We start from the raw sequence: 17,294 nt of genomic DNA, 5'->3' as shown, positions 1-17,294 counted from the left end.
GGGCAGCATCCGACTGAACAGGTTTCTCTCATCCGGATTGGCCGTACGGTTGATTCGAATAGTTATCCCTGTCCCACATTTATTGCGATCAGATATCTTCCTTGTTATCCTCTCTCTCGCTCTCTTAGTATCGATCGGGTTTAAATTTTCAAACACATGCGAACGGCGGTCGGTGATAACGATCGATAAGAGCGAATAGCGCAGAGAGAGAGAGTTTTATATTTATTAGTGCAACCCCTCTTTTTGGATGCTCTCCTGATATCCCAATTCGCTAAAACCGGTTTTCCCCCGTTGTCGATCGTGGTGGTAAAAATTCTCGCGAAACGACCAGCTTCTCTGCAAATCGGATACCAGGGCAGCATGCAACGGGGAAGAACACTATCGTTCCGTCCGCTTGTATATGAACGGTACGCAACACTACTAAGAGAGTGCGCTAGTAGAAAACAGCATGAGAGAAACGGAGCAACTATATGCACGATAGGAACGGCCAATGAGAATTGATGATACCTCTTCTGTTGGATGCTCTCCTGGCATTCGAGTTTCCGACTCGGTTTGGTCGCTTGGAAGCGAAGAAGCGAAAATTGTTTTCTTAACACAAAAATAAAAATCAATTAAAATCAACTAAATTTTATTGTTGAAATTACTTTTCAAACTAAATAATTTCCGTTTTTATTATGACTTTTAATTACGCTTGTCAGATTTATTTAAAATAATTAACCTTCCCACCTTTGTTCGCTTTCCTCATACAAACATTTCTATCGTCTTAATCACTTTTGCTGTGAGTTCCTCTCATTGCGCTTTCTCGGTTGAAACACCACATTGTAAGGTTTCGCCGAGAGCGTTATTCCCGGCCTGAGTGTCATGGATGGTGCCATATCGGCGTCCTCCCCGTCATCGCTCGGTCCGACGAGACAGAACCGCTGCATAATCCCCACAAAGAACGTAAACAGACAGGACCGGGCCAATGTTTCACCGAGACATCTACGCTTGCCCTGGCCAAACGCTAGCACCCGTTCCGTGTTAACGATCTGCCGTTCCTCGTCGAGGAACCGTTCCGGACGAAACACTTCCGGATCGCCCCAATGCGCCGGGTCCATGTGCACGTTGCGCAGTCCCATTAAAACGGTCGTATTCTTCGGCACACGATAGCCCCCGAGCGCGCAATCCGTGATCGCACGCCGCGGTCCATTCACCGGCGCAATGCTAAAGAAACGATGCACTTCGAGCAGGAACGCCTCCACGTACGGAAGCTTCACACGATCCTCATAGTGGGGCATCGTGCCGAAGGTTAGCTGAGCATCGAGCTCTTCGTGCACCTTTTCCTGCACATCCGGACGGACGAGCATCATCATGAGGGCAAGATCGAGCGTCGTGCTCGTAGTTTGCCCACCGGCGATAAAGATGTCCAGTATGATCATCGTCAGCTGCACGTCGGTAAAGTTGGACTCGGGGTTGGAATCCTTGCGATCGCGCATCTCCTTAATGTACGCATAGATGAGATCGTCCACCGCTTTATCGGCGGAGAAGTTCTCGTGATGCTGCTCGATCGTTGGAGTGAAGAATTCCGTCAGCTGTTTGTTGAAGCGTCGCACCAGATTGTACCCACTCCATTCGGGTGCGATAAACCGTAGCCAGGGCAGTTGGTTCAGGGTGCCACCGGACATGTCGAAAGCTTTCGAACGTTCCCGAAGCAGCTGGAGTAGGCACTGCAAACGATCATCTTCTCGCGGAACGCGGGAACCGGTTACGATCGTCCAGAGCACATTGATCACGCTGATCGCGAGAATCGATCCAGGCCAGATTGGTTGTTCCATTCGGTTTTCGAGCACATCCAGCAGTTCGTTTAGCTCCGTTTGAATCTGAGCGTGCATTGCCTGCCGTCCGTAGCCGACGTTACGCAGATGCCGAGTGACGAAGCTTCTCTGCTCGTTCCAGAATGCACCATCCGTACAAGTGATGCCCAATCTGAACGGGGAAACAAGGCACAATTAATCCACAAAGAGCATCAAAAAAGCTGGACATGGACATCTTACCTCGTTCCCAACGTGCGCAGTCGGATGAAGAAATTGTCCGGACGGCCCTGAAACGCTTCATTGCACAGAATGTCCTTCACCTCATCGTATCCCAGCCCAACGACAACGCGTTCCCGACCAAGCTTCAGTCCAATCACGCTGCTTCGATACGATTCCGACAGTTTATCGAACACGTTCGCCAATAGTCCACCATGCTTGGCCGCCATCTTGCGCACTAGCGGAGTGTTGCCGACGATCGGTAGCCATCGGGGTCCTACAGGAAACAGAAGCCACATAAGGAAATAGCGACTGGAAAAGGGGAAGAGGATCTTACCTGGAGGATAGTTCGCTGGCCGCCATAGTTCCTTCAGTAGAAATGCTACCAGCAGGATCAGTGCCAGTGCAGCCAGCGTTAGTGTGATCATTGTGTTCAGGTGTTTTCGTACTTCGGGGATGTGTTTGGAAGAACTGCTTTGAGCTGTGGATCAACTCGAACTGTGATGTAAAAGCTAGAACTCGCGGGTGTCTTTAAATATAGCCCTATCGATCTTTGTTCATGTTCGTGTTCGAACAGCAGCTCAGGTTCGCTGACCGCTCGTAGGAAGACGCGTGCAGACTACTGTGGCACGCAATGGGCTTGCTTCCCTGTTTGCTGTTGTTTCACAGCGCAATCGTTTAGCTTGGCCACGTTGTGACTTAATTTTATCCGTATTCTTAACATGCGATGCACGATTGGCGCCGCATCTCGCCATACAGGCGCTTTGTATATCGCCAACTCTAATACCTGTACATATTTCGCTAGGTTTTCGCTTCGGGTATTCATTGTCCCAGATGTATGTCCTTTTTTGATCGATGTCATCGATGAAGCCAAGCATTTGGAAGGATGCCTAGCTACTGGTTTGGAGACCTTGGAGAGAATAGCGCACAAGAGGACTTCCGGATCTATCAGTTGCTTGCGTTGTTACTCGAAGTTACGAGCAATACCAAGGAAGCACAACTCCTCTACCATTTCGAGATCTTTGCCCAGCTTTCCGAATAAATACTACCGATTTCGGCAGCATGTTATAGTCCCAGTACTCACATACGGCTCTGAGACATGGACTCTGTCCAAAACTGACGAAGCCCTCTTAGCCGCGTTCGAGAGGAAGATGCTCAGAAGAAGGAGCCGCTACAATGACGAGCTCTACGAGCTGTATGATGATCTCACCATCGTGCAGCGAATTAGACTCGCCAGGCGGCCGGTGGGCTGGTCACGTTATGAGAATGATACCGGACGACCCAGCCCGTAAAGTCCTTTAAGGCCGTCCACACGGACAGAGGAGGCGTGATAGGCCCTAATTGAGATGGAGTGATGGCGTTGCTGCGTTCGCCAGAAGAGCCGGGATAACGGATTGGCAGACGACGGCGTTAAACCGTGAGCGATATCGACCGCCAAGCGGTTGTAGCGCCTGATAAGTAAGTAAGTAAGTATCTGCAGCATGATCAACGCTCTCAACCTTATGCTGATGGTGCGTGACGATCTACTGCTTCCAGGAGGTTCTACCGTAGAGTGAGATTTCATCCAACAAATCCGCAACCAGCATCCACAAGATTATTCGAGAAAGGATCATCCGTTGTCAGTTGATTTGTTGCACTTTTGCTGCTTGATGTTGTTGCTGCTTCCTTCCTCCTACTTCTGCTCGTGTGTCTGTTCTAGGTTTAGGTGTTTAATGAGGTAGGGAAGCAGCATTAAACAGCAGGATCACCTCCTGCTGATCCTGCTGTCATCTTGGAAGTTTCTCTTTTAATCCGACTATTGAAAGTTTTTGCTATCCGCATTCATCAGATATTCCTGAGGTGTGTTTCTTCATCACCTAAATATTGGCACATTCCCCCGATGAATCGCGCTACACGTTCTACCAAACGTGATCAAAGCAAGCTGCAATTGATTCTCTTTAGCTAATCTAGCTTGAAAGACTTTTTCTCGATGTGCGTCTTCAGGTGGTCCATCAGACCGGTCTGGCAGTAGTAGGCTTGGAAACACACATGGCAAATGTACGGTCTTTCTCCTGCACAAAAAAAAACAAGGGAGAAGCAAGAAAATTACTTCCACACATCAACCTGACGCCCTTAACAACCTTACCCGTATGCACCCGTATATGTCGCTGCAGATGATGCACATCGACGAAGCTTTTCGAACAGTGATCACACGTCAGCGGCCGCTCGTCCGAATGCAATCGTGCGTGATTCCTCAAATTGGAAGTGCTGTTAAACCGCTTCCCACACTTGTCACACACGTACGGCTTCTCGCCCGTATGCACCCGCAGATGCTTCTTCAGATTACACTCCTGGTTGAAGCTTTTCGGGCACATGGTACACTGAAACAGCCCTTGCGGCCCGTGCACTCGCATGTGCGACTTGAGGTGTGCTTCACAGTAAAACTGCTTCTTGCACTGCTTGCAAGCGAACGGCTTTTCGCCCAAATGTTTCCTTATGTGGTACTTTAGATTGTTTGCCTGCACAAACGTTCGATCACAGTGCGGGCACGGGTGCTGCGACTCTATCCGGTGCAGGCGCATATGTTCCCGCATATACTGCACCTGCTTGCCGCACACCTCACATTGCTTCGGAGATTCTGCACGTTTCGGTTTTTTCCTGTTCGCCCCCGTTTGACCACGCCTAGGACGTCCCCGTTTTTTGGGCTCTTCCTCGGAAAGGCTTGCGGGGTCGGTTTCTTCCTCCAGGCCGGACTCATTGCCATCCTCAAACTCTGGCTCCTCGCCGAGCTCTGATTCGCTGTCGCTGGATTTAGGCTTTTCCTCTTCCGGAGAGGATATGCGTGAGGATCTTACAGGCCGCCGTGTTTCGCTGGAATGTTCGGAGAGATTGTCTTCTTCTTCCTCTCCTTCATTTGAGCTTATATCATCGGAGGAAGACCCTTTTTCGCTGGCTTTGCTGTTGCCTCTCTGTAGCTTTCTGGAGCCGGAATTCAACCTCCGGCGTCTGCGTGTCGTTCTACTGCGGGGTGGACTTTTGATCACTATTCTTGTTCCCCGTCGTTGTATGCATTTTTCCCTGTAGTCACTTTCCGCTTCCGAATCATGTTCAGATTTTACTTTAAAATTCGAAATAAAAACAAATTAACGATCAATACAGCACACAAAAATGGACGACGATTGCCTTACCATCAATAGCCATCGGATCGATCAGGTTGCCAACGTTGAGCGGATCATAGTCGAGTGGTTCGGGTTCCAGCTCTGTCTTGATCACAAACTCAACCACCTTCGGCTGTGCATTCTCGTCGAACTGATCGATCCGCCGGTGGCAGTACTCGCAGATGGGTGAAATCAATCCACAAACCGGTGTTACCTGCGGGAGGGAACGCAATGAAATTGTTGCTATTCTGACATTATTCCACTAGCTTCCGATACCACGAGACACCTTACCTCTACCCGTGTACATTTGTAGATTTTGTTCAGCAGCGCCTTGTCGTCTGCATTGCAAAAGATCGACTCCATCGGTCCTTCATTTTCACCACAAATTTTGCAGCTGTTTTCCTTCTTCACGAAGGGACTGGAAAGATGGAAAGATTGCGAAGTAAAACCTGGATCATGATCAATGTTTCTCACAATCACATTTACCTATCGATGTCTAGTTCGTTGTCAGTATCCATGAAAAATGTGATTTTAACAGAGGCAAACGTAAAAAAGTACGGTAAATTAAGCACAACAAAACATTCACTGCACAAAGCACAACAAACCACAACCGGCACGTTTGACGTTTATCACCGACCAAGGTACGCATATGACAGGTGGCTGGGGTGCAACATTTGTAATTATTCTAATATTTTATTTTGAAAGGGTTTTATTGTGGTTTTACTATTTTAAGAACATAAATTATTTTCAAAACACTATTAAAGTGATTTGACAGGTTGTTTTAAGGTGATTTTGAATTATGACGTTTCTGCAATAATTGCTCTTAACCTTGGCCTCCAAACAGAAGATGTCAAACTGTTCTTTTCGGAGCATTTCTTGGTTTTTTGGCGGGAAACTGCATCGCCAATTTATAAACTTTAGTCACCACTTCGAGTATTTGTTCCAACACGTAAAACCCCAGCTTTTGCATCAAAATGTCATCAAAATAGCAGGGAATGGATCATCAAACTCACTTGCACCAATGAATTTACAGAATTGCACATTTGTTTGTAACAGTTAACAACGACAAGAGCTCTGAGCAAAAACAAGCGGCCTCTAAACCTTTCTGATACACACACTAAAGATCTAATAGCTTGGAACCATACGTCATGCGATGTTTCCTCACCTGAGCCTGAAGGTATGCAATACTTGATTTTGGCTTTATTTTTAACAGCATTATCTCACGAGGATAGGCTTCAATTTCATCTACTGCTGCTTTAATTTAATGCTTAAACACTATTCCTTCCACCGACGGCCACCTCTACCTACCCAACCGATCTAGCAACCGGAGCGTGTACGGCTGCGGTGATAGCGTTATACCGTCCACACCCCTCAACGTGGGTAGCTCCTTGTCTGCACACTCGATCGTAAAGCTGTGCAGAATGGCACTAAAGAACAGAAACACGGCCGGTTTGGCAAGTGCTTCCCCGAGACAGCGTCGCCGGCCCGCACCGAACGGTATGAAAAGATCGTGCTGCACCACTCGATCACCTTCCGCGGTGAGAAATCGGTCCGGCCGAAATACGCCCGGATCGGTCCAATACTTTGCATCCATCTGTAGCGAGTACAGCAGCGGCAGTACGATGGCATCTTTTGGAATTTGATATCCACACAGCTCCACATCTTCCATGGCTCGATGAACGAGCCCACCCGGGACGATAGTCGCTATACGTTCTACCTCCAGGATGACCGCTTCAGTGTACGGTAGCTGCGGTCTATCGTTAGCCGTTGGAAGTCGTTCGGGTCCAACGACGGCCGCCAGCTCCTGCTGCACCCTGCGCATCACATCCGGATAGTGGAGCATGTACAGGAAAGCGAATCCAAGCACACTGCTGATCGTCTCAATACTGGCCTGAAACAGATCCAGACACAGGCTGACGAGCTGCGAATCGGTGAACGAATCGTGATGCTCCGCACGGGACATCTCCACCAGGAAGGCCGAGATGAGACTGTCGCGTCGATTGGGACAGTGCGGGTTCTTCCTGATCGCTTCAATCGTTTCCTGAGAGCGAGAGAGAGAGCAGCGTTCAATAGGTGAATCATTAGTACAGCTTCAAGAGCTGCTAGTGTGCTTAACCGTTACCTCTAGAAACCCCCAGAGAGGCTTCAGTAACCGCAGCATCGGACCGTACCCGGAGCTTTCCGGGCAGACAAAACGCAACCAAGGAAACCTGTTTAACGTTCCACCCGATACGTCGATCACGTGGAACGTCTGATGAATCGTGTCAGCTAGCCAACCCAACCGTTCGTTCTCCAGCTCGAACCGTTGGCCCGCCAGCAACACCCACAGCACATTCAGTAACGCCACATCCATGGAGCTGCTCATCGGAAACGTTTCGCCGGTGGCCGCCCGTCTCCGGAAAGCCTCAACCAACTCCACCACTTCCCGCTCGATCACTCGCTGAAACTCGTTCCGTCCCATGCCGAGCTGTTTCATGGTGCGCACGGCAAACTTACGCTGTACCTCCCAGCTTGGACCATCGGTAAGGGCCACCCCAAGCCGCTGGCCGAACGAACGCATCCGAAAGAAGTAACCATCAGGGCGACCGTCAAACTGTTCCTTTGCGTACATCGCACGGATTGCTTCCCGTCCCGACACAACAACGATCCGATCCTGTCCGAACCGAACGCCAACAATCGGGCCGTACCGCTGGCAGAGTGCTATACACATCAGGTGAAAGTATTGCAGGGAACGGACCAGCTGCAACACCACCAAACCACTCCCGATCAATGGAAGCCAGATGGGTCCTAATGGAGTGGATGCGGAGTGGCACATTAATGTGGTTGAGCTCGTCCTCCTCCTTGGCGTGCCCGATCCCCGAACACTTACCGGGTGGGAATCGCTTAGGCTTTCGGGCGTCCCAAATGCAGTACAGTATCGCCAACACTACGATCGCGATCAGTGCACCGTTCCACATGGCTCCTCGACCAAATAACTGACCTTCTCAAACACCACACACCGTGTCCAACGGGAACCGTGACGTGACTGACGCCAGCTCCCGAGCGCCCCAAGCGCTTTATACTCCGACGCTTAGTAGTGGCCATCGGACGACACCGGCAGGCGTGCCCAGGTTCCTGCATTGTAATGTAAATGCTGATCCACACACACACACAGACTGCAGCGGTGAAGAAAAAAAAACGATAAAACATCCAAAGATGGGATCTATTTTTAAGGCGACATCTTAATCTAAACACTGGCAAGCATCTTCCAGCACAACCCAGTCCAGGTTGGAACAGCCGGACGCACTGGTCCAGGTCCAGGCGGGCGATGTTGTTTGGCTCCTTGCTGGTGGGTCTATTAAGAACGACACGCCTGCTAGAGCTGGTGGCCATCGGTGCAGGAAGTGATGCTACAAGTTTAGATTGACCCAGGTTCCGGGTTTTTAGCTGGCAGTTAGCGGGATGCAACAAACAAATCGGTGTTCCAAACAACAAACATTCGAGTTTTCTCTTCTAAAGAGTCTGCTGATCTTGCGAGTGATCCGATCGAAGCAGTACCGACGGACGACCCACCGTTACGAAGGTTATCAAGATAGCGCAGGCGCTTTTCAGTGTTGCGTCCCGCGTACTCCGGGGCGGTGCGAAAGGGGGAACTGTTCAAGTTCATTCACAAAACCCGTACGCGGAAGCTTTTGTCATGGTTCGGTGTGCAAATGCTGTTGTCCAAATGGCAAGTAGCTCAACAAAAAGGTGTCCCAGACATTGGTTAAACTTAGCAACTCTTTCAAGCGTTCGGTTGGATGAAGGAACTCAGTATTGGGGTTTGCTGGAGCAAGCTGCGAGAGTGACCTTCAAGAGGTTAAATTAGACGGAAATGCAGTTTCTTAAACATTGAACTGAAGACTAAACTCTATAAATACAAAAAAATGGAAGCAATTCCATCTTCTTTGGATCTATGTGGCCTCAAGGGAGTTTGGTCTGCATTTGGTAGCATTTCCTCCAGCGGTCCTCCAGATCAGTCATGCGAACGGGATCGATTACACATTTTAGACTACAATATGCTGCGATTGCTAGCTCCATACTCTCTCGCCCGATACTCTTGTCAATACTTACGGACTATTTGAGTCTTAAAACCCTAACATGAACACAAGGACAACCGTCAAAGCTCCAGACCAACAGCCAGTGGACGGCCAGGTAGTAGATTCGACAACGGCGCCAGTCTTCACACGGCAGGGTCGGAGTTCCATTCCCATCTGAACTGTTCTCCCATATTGAGGACTGACTATTCAACTATGCGGTATCCAATAAGTCGAGTAAGCCAGAAATGGCAGCCATGACCTAAGAGCTTTTTCGACCAAGAAAGAAGAAGGAACGTCCAGGTGATTAAGATACGCCGGCAGTCACCTGGAAAGTCACAAAGTCCTCAAACGCATGAACCAGTCAGATACGTCTGGATGCAGTCACCCCAAACCGTACGCGGGATGTGTATGTCTGGGGAGCCTGGGGGAATACTGACCAACGTTCGCTTCCTCAGCCGATCATTTTGGACGCCGTGCGGTTTGAGTGTTTGAATCTGGGACTGATAGCCTATATCTGACACCAGTAATCAGCACCATTGTAGATGGCGAGCACGAAATGCGCCATATGTCGCACACTGATACGGTCGGTAGTCCTCTAGTAGACACGGACTATCTTTCGCGGTGTATGCATGTGGAGAAGGAGAATGAACCTTCTCTGAGCTGTTGCCAAAGCCGGAAGGATACGCTGGTTAGGGCATGCACTACCAGGAAGATGCTCGTCAGCACGAGACCTAGAAGAGCACAGCGAGCTGTTTGGCCGGATCAAGTGGAGTCAGACCTGAGGGAGATAGGATGCAACATGGGATGGGCCGTGTTTTCTGGAAACGGATTGAACTCCAGGCAATGTCTTTAAAACGTGCTCCATAGGAGCAGGCCAAGAAAGGAGAAGCATGGCATGGCGCGCACTGCACATCGAGTAGAAAAGTACGATCGTATTGAACACCGAGTCAGTAGAGCCATACCGATGCACCTATCGATGTAATTTACATACGTACATACCCTTAGCATGTACTGCGATCAGTATGCAAAACATCAAGGCTACTCCAACTTACAGCGTGTAAGGCAGCATTTTTGGTCCTTCCAACTCGGCCCTCAAGAAGTTTAACAAAGCACTAGTTAGACGGTTGTTACGCCTAGCAACTTTGCCTTTTTTGGGCATTAAAACCCGAGAGAGGTCTGCCGTTTGCCGGCTTGAATGGGCCAATGGTCCAAACCTAGCTGCAACCATGCTAATCAATTTCTAAAGGAGAACTATAACAATCTGGAGGCTTTACAGTTTGCACGCTTCGTTCAACAAGCAAACATCGAACTCCAACAAGCCTAGTCGAACAAAGATAGGGGGGCCTATACTTAAAGCCTGTTGGTTGGTTGCCTTTGCATCATACTTCGAGTTGATCCACAGCTCAAAGCACCTAATCACAATGATCACACTAACGCTGGCAGCACTAGCACTGATCCTGCTGGTAGCATTTCTGCTGAAGGAACTATGGCGGCCAGCGAACTATCCTCCTGGTAAGATCCTCTTCCCCTTTTCTCAGTCGTTATGTCCTAATGTGGCTTCTCTTTCCTGTAGGACCCCGATGGCTACCGATCGTCGGCAACACTCCGCTAGTGCGCAAGATGGCGGCCAAGCATGGTGGACTATTGGCGAACGTGTTCGATAAACTGTCGGAATCGTATCGAAGCAGCGTGATTGGACTGAAGCTTGGTCGGGAACGCGTTGTCGTTGGACTGGGATACGATGAGGTGAAGGACATTTTCTTCAACGAAGCGTTCCAGAGTAAACCCGATAATTTCTTCGTCCGATTACGAACGCTTGGGACGAGGTAAGTGATCGGTAATTTATAGGAGTAAAATTCTGATACGATTTTTAAAATGTCCTTTGAACGTACAGACTTGGCATCACCTTTACGGATGGCGAATTCTGGAACGAGCAGAGAAGCTTCGTCACACGCCATCTCCGACAGGCTGGCTATGGACGGCAGAAAATGCAAGCTCAGATTCAAACGGAGCTAAACGAACTGCTGGATGTGCTCGAAAACCGAATGGAACAACCAATCTGGCCTGGATCGATCCTCGCGATCAGTGTGATCAATGTGCTCTGGACGATCGTAACCGGTTCCCGCGTTCCGCGAGAAGACGATCGTCTCCAAAGACTTTTGCTGCTGCTTCACGAACGTACCAAAGCCTTCGACATGTCCGGTGGTACCCTGAATCAACTGCCCTGGCTACGGTTTATCGCACCGGAATGGAGTGGCTACAACTTGCTGCGTCGCTTCAACAAACAGCTGACGGAATTCTTCACTCCAACGATCGAGCAGCATCACGAGAACTTCTCCGCCGATAAAGCGGTGGACGATCTGATCTACGCGTACATTAAGGAGATGCGCGATCGCAAGGATTCCAACCCCGAGTCCAACTTTACCGACGTGCAGCTGACGATGATCATTCTGGATCTGTTCATAGCGGGAGGCCATACGACAAGCACCACGATCGATCTTGCCCTCATGATGATGCTCGTCCGTCCTGATTTGCAGACGAAAATCCACTCGGAAATCGATACTGCACTGAGGCACGATGCCGCTCCTCACTATGACGATCATCACAAGCTTCCGTACGTGGAGGCGTTCCTGTTGGAAGTGCATCGTTTCTTTAGCATTGCACCGGTGAGTGGACCGAGGCGAGCGCTTGCGGATTGTACGCTGGGAGGTTACCGGGTACCCAAGAACACTACGGTTCTCTACGGACTGCGCAACGTACACATGGACCCGGAGCACTGGGGCGATCCGGAAGTGTTTCGTCCGGAACGGTTCCTCGGTGAGGAACGTCAGATCGTCAACACGGAACGACTGTTCGCGTTTGGCCAGGGCAAGCGTAGATGTCTCGGTGAAACATTGGCGCGGTCCTGTCTGTTTACGATCTTCGTTGGGGTTATGCAGCGATACTGTCTGGTCAAACCGGAGGATGAAGGGCACGAGTCGGATATGGCGCCATCATTGACACTCAGGCCGGGAATAACGCTCTCGGCGAAACCTTACAACGTGGTGTTTAAACGACGAAAGCAAGCAGATTTTTAAACTCTTATCAAGCTACAACCCTGACCATCGAATGGTGCTCGCGGTTCCCTAACTATGGGTATTAGAGTGGACATAAGCAGTGGGTAGAATTTATTCTCCATCCTGATCTCAGTCTCTGAGAAGCTTTAAGAAGTTCTTCTGGGTACAATGTCTTGAACGGGCTTGTTTCCTAAGCAATCTTTATTGTCACACAATATCTGAAACTGGTTCAGTCAAGTTGCCGAGAGCCGTTCTGCCACTGTCGATCAGATAAGATTACGCTCAGAATGGGGCATGGGCCCATCGTGCCGGATCGGAATCGCTTCCCAGCACGATCGATTCACCGACAGATCCCTCAGTCAGGCAGTCAGTCCGTCAAGTGCTCTCGGGAAGTGCGGTTCGCTCGTCGGCTCGTCTCGTCAGCGTATCGGTAGTCCCCCGGCGACTCAATTGCGTCAAGTTTTGCAATACACGCGTGGTGGCGTGGCGGACGGTTCAATCCGGAAGGTGCTCGAAGACATGTGTGCCCACCACCAGGCTGGTTCTAGTTCTGGTGCATAACGACGGCGTTTGGAATCAATTAATAGTCAGTTTGGACTCGACTCGCTCGAGTGCTCTCGGCCGTTCAGTCTTGCATCGCGTTATGCAATCGTCGCCCGAGCCGCAGCTGACGACTGCCGGGATCAACGTGCGTGCCGTCGCTATCGCTGTATAGTGTCCCCGTGCTCAGAATGTTCGCCATCCTGCTCGGCCTGGCGGTGGCATTGTTGTTCGCTTATCTCATCAATGAATTTCGACGACCAGCCAACTATCCACCGGGTAAGTAACCGGGTGCGGACGGCTTAACGACCAAAGCGTGCGATTCTCACGCTGCTCGCTGCTTCGTACTTCCGCCATCTCAACACACACACACACACACACACACACACACACACACACACACACACACACACACACACACACACACACACACACACACACACACACACAAATGCCCCATCTATCACGGGCTGTCAACGGCGACGCCACGAGCCTGTTTCAGCTGTTCCGCGAGGCGAGACCTGCTCATACGTCGGCGTTACGACGCACTGATAAGGGACTAGTTTCGGACGGTCTTATCTGGCGACGGAAGGGCTTCGCTTCTTCCGGAGTCGTCTGCGGAGTGCACTTGCATTATTTTTAGCTGGGTGGACGAACGAATGCGTGCGAGCCAGAGAAAGGCAAAACAAAAACATGCCACATTCCGGCATGTTTGGGCGAGTCTGCCTTCCCCTGCAAACAGCTGATGCAGCAGTAATGTGATCGCGGCGAATGGGAGAATCATTGAGGGTGTGAGTGGAGATGGAGATGTATGTGAGAAGGAGAATTGCTAATGCCTAGCCGGGTTAGCTAGCAAAACTACGTGCCACAGCTAAACGATATTCAGCCGTGACTTGAATTGGAAAAGAATTAGCTGGGAATAGGACTGGTAGCCGGAATAACCATTCCTCCTATTGGTCTGTCGATATTATCATTTGTACTTAGTCAACAAGTCTCACAAGAGTTGAGTTCGTCACGTAGTGAATAGTAAGTCTTAGGCAATTTGAATATTCTACACAACGGAGTCACTTACAACTATGAGCCAAAAGAACTTCTCGTTGACGTGATGGATACTACACTTCATCCCGAGTGTATTTTGCTCCAGGTCCGAATGAAAAGTGAAGGGATGAGCCCTTACGCTCCCTTGTCACTAGCTAGATTGGAGCTGATGATCTCTCTTCACCCAACTTTTTGTATACTATTCTTAATTAGTATACAAATGAATTAGAGCAATTTGAAAACAGAGGGTTAATTACGGCTAGACCAGTGAGTGAGATGACAGACTCAAAGATGGACCTACGATCACTACAAACTCTTTGGTGGGGACTGAGTTCAGTTCAGTGAGTTCAAAGCTTCATGGTTCAGTATATTCTGCATTGCCTTTGCTTGAGTGATGCTCCAACAAGATGAAGTTTCTACGCTATCCTAGAGAATCAGTTCAGCTGTTAGGAGGGCCCGAGCGGAATGGCAGTTGAGACCCTCTCTTATTTGTGACTCGTTTGTGAGTAAGACCAACAGGATTTCCCTCGTCGATGAGAATCCCCTAACCGAAGAGTTCCCGAGCGGTCGCTCCTTCCGCTCCTAGGTTGATCCGCCACTGGATGTGATCTGGGCCTGTAACGACTACAACTCTCTCGAAAGGGAAGTTAGGTGCTTTACGATGGTCAACTACTGTACAACTGTCTTTGTACTACTGTAGAAAAACGAATTTATCGGTCATAGGTCTGTTCTCCTAGTTAACTGCGGGCTGGCCAGCGACTGACCCAGGTGTCGATTTAAGGGGTTTAGTCTGACGGTTCCAGGCGGTCTGGTGGCCGAGGCGATAGCAGCGCCGGTCTTCACACGGCAGGGCTGAGGTACAAATCCCATCCGGATCGTCTCCACGCACGCTGGACAAAATAAGGAAACAGATAGTCAGGAATGACAGGCCAAGACCATTCTAGGTTCTAGTGCCAAAGAAGAAGCCTGAAGGTTTGGGCTCTGGTGTTTGGCTTGGTTTCTTGGTAGGGAGGACTGACTACCTAACCAACAAGTCTAGTAAGCCTTTGGATGGCCAGCATGACAGAGAGCTGGTCGTTAAGCCAGGAAGAAGTTTGAGGTAACCAACAACTGACCAAGGTGTATCGATCCTTCTTTGCTGTCCGTGAGCCAGAATCGTTCCAGATACTTGAAGAAGCTAAGTTCTGTTCTTCTAAAGGACACCAACATTTTTTTTAAAATTAAATTTGAGAAAATTTCAAGGGAAACTTAATAAGGCATTAATTAAGCCATCCATCTATCCTGTAAGCCATATAAAGCTGAACTGTTCACACAATATTGAAGCTTAAACACAAAAAAGTTTTGACTTACCTTGTTTCCTTCTCTCATGCTCGCCTTCAGGTCCACCATGGCTCCCGGTGGTAGGAAACACACCCTACATTCGAAAACTTGCCCGCCAATACGGTGGCCAGCATAAGGTGTTCGAGCTGTTGGGCAAAATCTACCGCTCCAATGTGATCGGACTAAAGCTGGGCCGCGAGTATGTGGTCGTCGCCCTCAACTATCCCGCCGTCAATGAGGTACACCGGAACGATGTGTTTGCCGGGCGACCGAACAACTTCTTCATTCGCTTGCGGACCATGGGAACAAGGTGAGATGCTGCACGGTGTTAAGACCACACTTATTATATCTCTCTCTCTCTCTTCTTCGGTAGACTCGGCGTTACCTGCACGGATGGACCGTTCTGGGTGGAGCATCGCAGCTTCGTTACACGCCACCTGCGCCAGGTCGGCTATGGCCGGCAGCCGATGCAGCTGCAGATACAGAACGAGCTGAACGAGCTGGTCGATGTGATCCGCGAGCGGGAAGCGCAACCGATCTGGCCCGGCAGTATCCTCTCGACCAGTGTCATCAACGTGCTGTGGACGTTTGTGACCGGAACGCGTATACCCCGCGACGATGATCGGCTGCAGCGATTGCTTCGTCTGCTGCAGGACCGTTCGAAAGCGTTCGACATGTCCGGTGGTGTGTTGAGTCAGTTGCCATGGCTACGCTTCATCGCGCCCGAGTGGAGCGGCTACAACCTGCTGCGACGGTTCAATCTGGAGCTGAACGAATTCTTTGCACCAACCATCGCGGCCCACCATCGGGACTTTAGCGAAGAGAAAGCGAACGACGATCTGATCTACGGCTACATCAAGGAGATGCGTGATCGCCGCGAAGACCCCGACACGACCTTCACCGACCGGCAGCTGACGATGATCATTCTGGACATATTTATCGCAGGTGGACAAACCACGAGCACTACGCTCGATCTAGCCTTCATGATGATGATCGTTCGGCCCGATATTCAGGCCCGCATTCGCAAGGAAATCGACGAAACGCTTCGTCCCGACGAGCTACCGAACCAGCAAACCGATCGAACGCAGCTTCCGTACACCGATGCGTTCCTGCTGGAAGTGCAACGGTTCTTCCACATCGTCCCGGTTAGTGGGCCACGCCGCACACTGTCCGACTGTACGCTGGGCGGCTACCGGCTACCGAAGAACACTACCGTGCTAATAGGCCTTCGAACCGTCCACATGGATCCGGACTATTGGGGTGATCCGGAAGTGTTTCGCCCGGAACGATTCCTCGAGTCCGGGAAGGGCGATGCGTCGTCTGCGGGTAAGGTACATCTGCACACCGATCGGTTAATGTTTTTCGGAATCGGGAAGCGTCGATGTTTGGGTGAGGTGCTGGCCCGAGCCTGTTTGTTTACGTTTTTCGTTGGCGTGATGCAAAAGTTTGAGCTACTTAAGCCGACGGAAGCGTCGGATCCGGAGGCGGAACCATCGATCGTGCTGCGGCCGGGTATTACGCTCTCGCCGAAACCGTACAAAGTGGTGTTTCGTCCACGGTTGTAGAGGGAGTGTGGCTCGCCAGCAGGCGGGGTGAATAGATTTTAGTTTGTTTTAGGGAACATCGGAACACAGATGGAGCGGAAAGGATTAGTTAACTTGCTTCTAAAATTCGAAGACGACGTTCAACTGTTAGTGCCACACTTTTACAAGCGGAAATAGAGGTATTAAGATCAGCAACGAGCACGGGGGTTTATGTCTTAAAATTGCAATAAATATCACTTCAGCAACAGCAACAACATGTTTGACAAGCTCTACCCGTGATAGAGTCAGAGTCAGAGCATTATCCCATTTAAGATAATATTCTCAGATGATATTATAATTGTAGTACATAATTTCACACAGTCAAACGCCTCAGGAACCCATGAAGGTACGCGATGTTTTTTCACTCGTTCAAATATCGTCGGGCTATAAGATGAAAGAGTGAAGCAATACGAACCGGGCGTTCTATATTAATAAAGGAAGTTAAATATGAAATGAGCTACTTATTGCTTACCCCTGAATCTGCAAAACAGAACATGTGAAAGTATGTGCTGAGATTGTGATATCATCAGATAACTTTGCAGATCTTTGCCGA

General features: G+C 49.8%; 4 protein-coding genes across 5 annotated transcripts; 2 read left to right on the top strand and 2 right to left on the bottom strand.

Moving 5' to 3' along the window:
* Positions 1-651: 651 nt before the first annotated feature.
* On the bottom strand, positions 652-5,784 carry LOC118516387 (probable cytochrome P450 305a1). 2 transcript variants are annotated; one of them, XM_036062251.1, is made up of 5 exons: positions 5,177-5,360; positions 4,135-5,106; positions 2,347-4,060; positions 2,034-2,286; positions 652-1,965 (listed from the first exon to the last, which is right to left on the bottom strand). In XM_036062251.1, the coding sequence occupies exons 3-5, from the start codon at positions 2,435-2,437 to the stop codon at positions 768-770; spliced, it is 1,542 nt and encodes a 513-aa protein (XP_035918144.1). In that variant the 5' UTR covers positions 2,438-4,060; positions 4,135-5,106; positions 5,177-5,360; the 3' UTR covers positions 652-767. The 2 variants fall into 2 exon arrangements, with proteins under 2 accessions (XP_035918144.1, XP_035918145.1); XM_036062252.1 differs by lacking the exons at positions 652-1,965; positions 2,034-2,286 and adding exons at positions 5,438-5,564; positions 5,633-5,784 and having other exon boundaries at positions 3,468-4,060.
* A 662-nt stretch (positions 5,785-6,446) lies between these two features.
* Positions 6,447-8,341, bottom strand: LOC118516377 (methyl farnesoate epoxidase-like). The gene is made up of 3 exons (XM_036062228.1): positions 8,016-8,341; positions 7,269-7,933; positions 6,447-7,187 (listed from the first exon to the last, which is right to left on the bottom strand). The coding sequence occupies exons 1-3, from the start codon at positions 8,101-8,103 to the stop codon at positions 6,447-6,449; spliced, it is 1,494 nt and encodes a 497-aa protein (XP_035918121.1). The 5' UTR covers positions 8,104-8,341.
* A 2,257-nt stretch (positions 8,342-10,598) lies between these two features.
* On the top strand, positions 10,599-12,281 carry LOC118516384 (probable cytochrome P450 305a1). The gene is made up of 3 exons (XM_036062245.1): positions 10,599-10,716; positions 10,778-11,030; positions 11,099-12,281. Exons 1-3 carry the CDS (start codon positions 10,626-10,628, stop codon positions 12,279-12,281), a joined length of 1,527 nt encoding a protein of 508 aa, XP_035918138.1. The 5' UTR covers positions 10,599-10,625.
* A 328-nt stretch (positions 12,282-12,609) lies between these two features.
* Positions 12,610-16,953, top strand: LOC118516383 (probable cytochrome P450 305a1). Its single transcript, XM_036062244.1, has 3 exons — positions 12,610-13,079; positions 15,219-15,468; positions 15,532-16,953. The coding sequence occupies exons 1-3, from the start codon at positions 12,992-12,994 to the stop codon at positions 16,721-16,723; spliced, it is 1,530 nt and encodes a 509-aa protein (XP_035918137.1). The 5' UTR covers positions 12,610-12,991; the 3' UTR covers positions 16,724-16,953.
* Positions 16,954-17,294: the final 341 nt, after the last annotated feature.

Source organism: Anopheles stephensi, unplaced genomic scaffold (assembly GCF_013141755.1).
Source record: "Anopheles stephensi strain Indian unplaced genomic scaffold, UCI_ANSTEP_V1.0 ucontig283, whole genome shotgun sequence".
In the NCBI taxonomy this organism is placed as follows: Eukaryota; Metazoa; Arthropoda; class Insecta; order Diptera; family Culicidae; genus Anopheles; species Anopheles stephensi.
The sequence above is the reverse complement of the archived record's forward strand: the minus strand, read 5'-3'. Positions and strand labels throughout refer to the sequence as shown.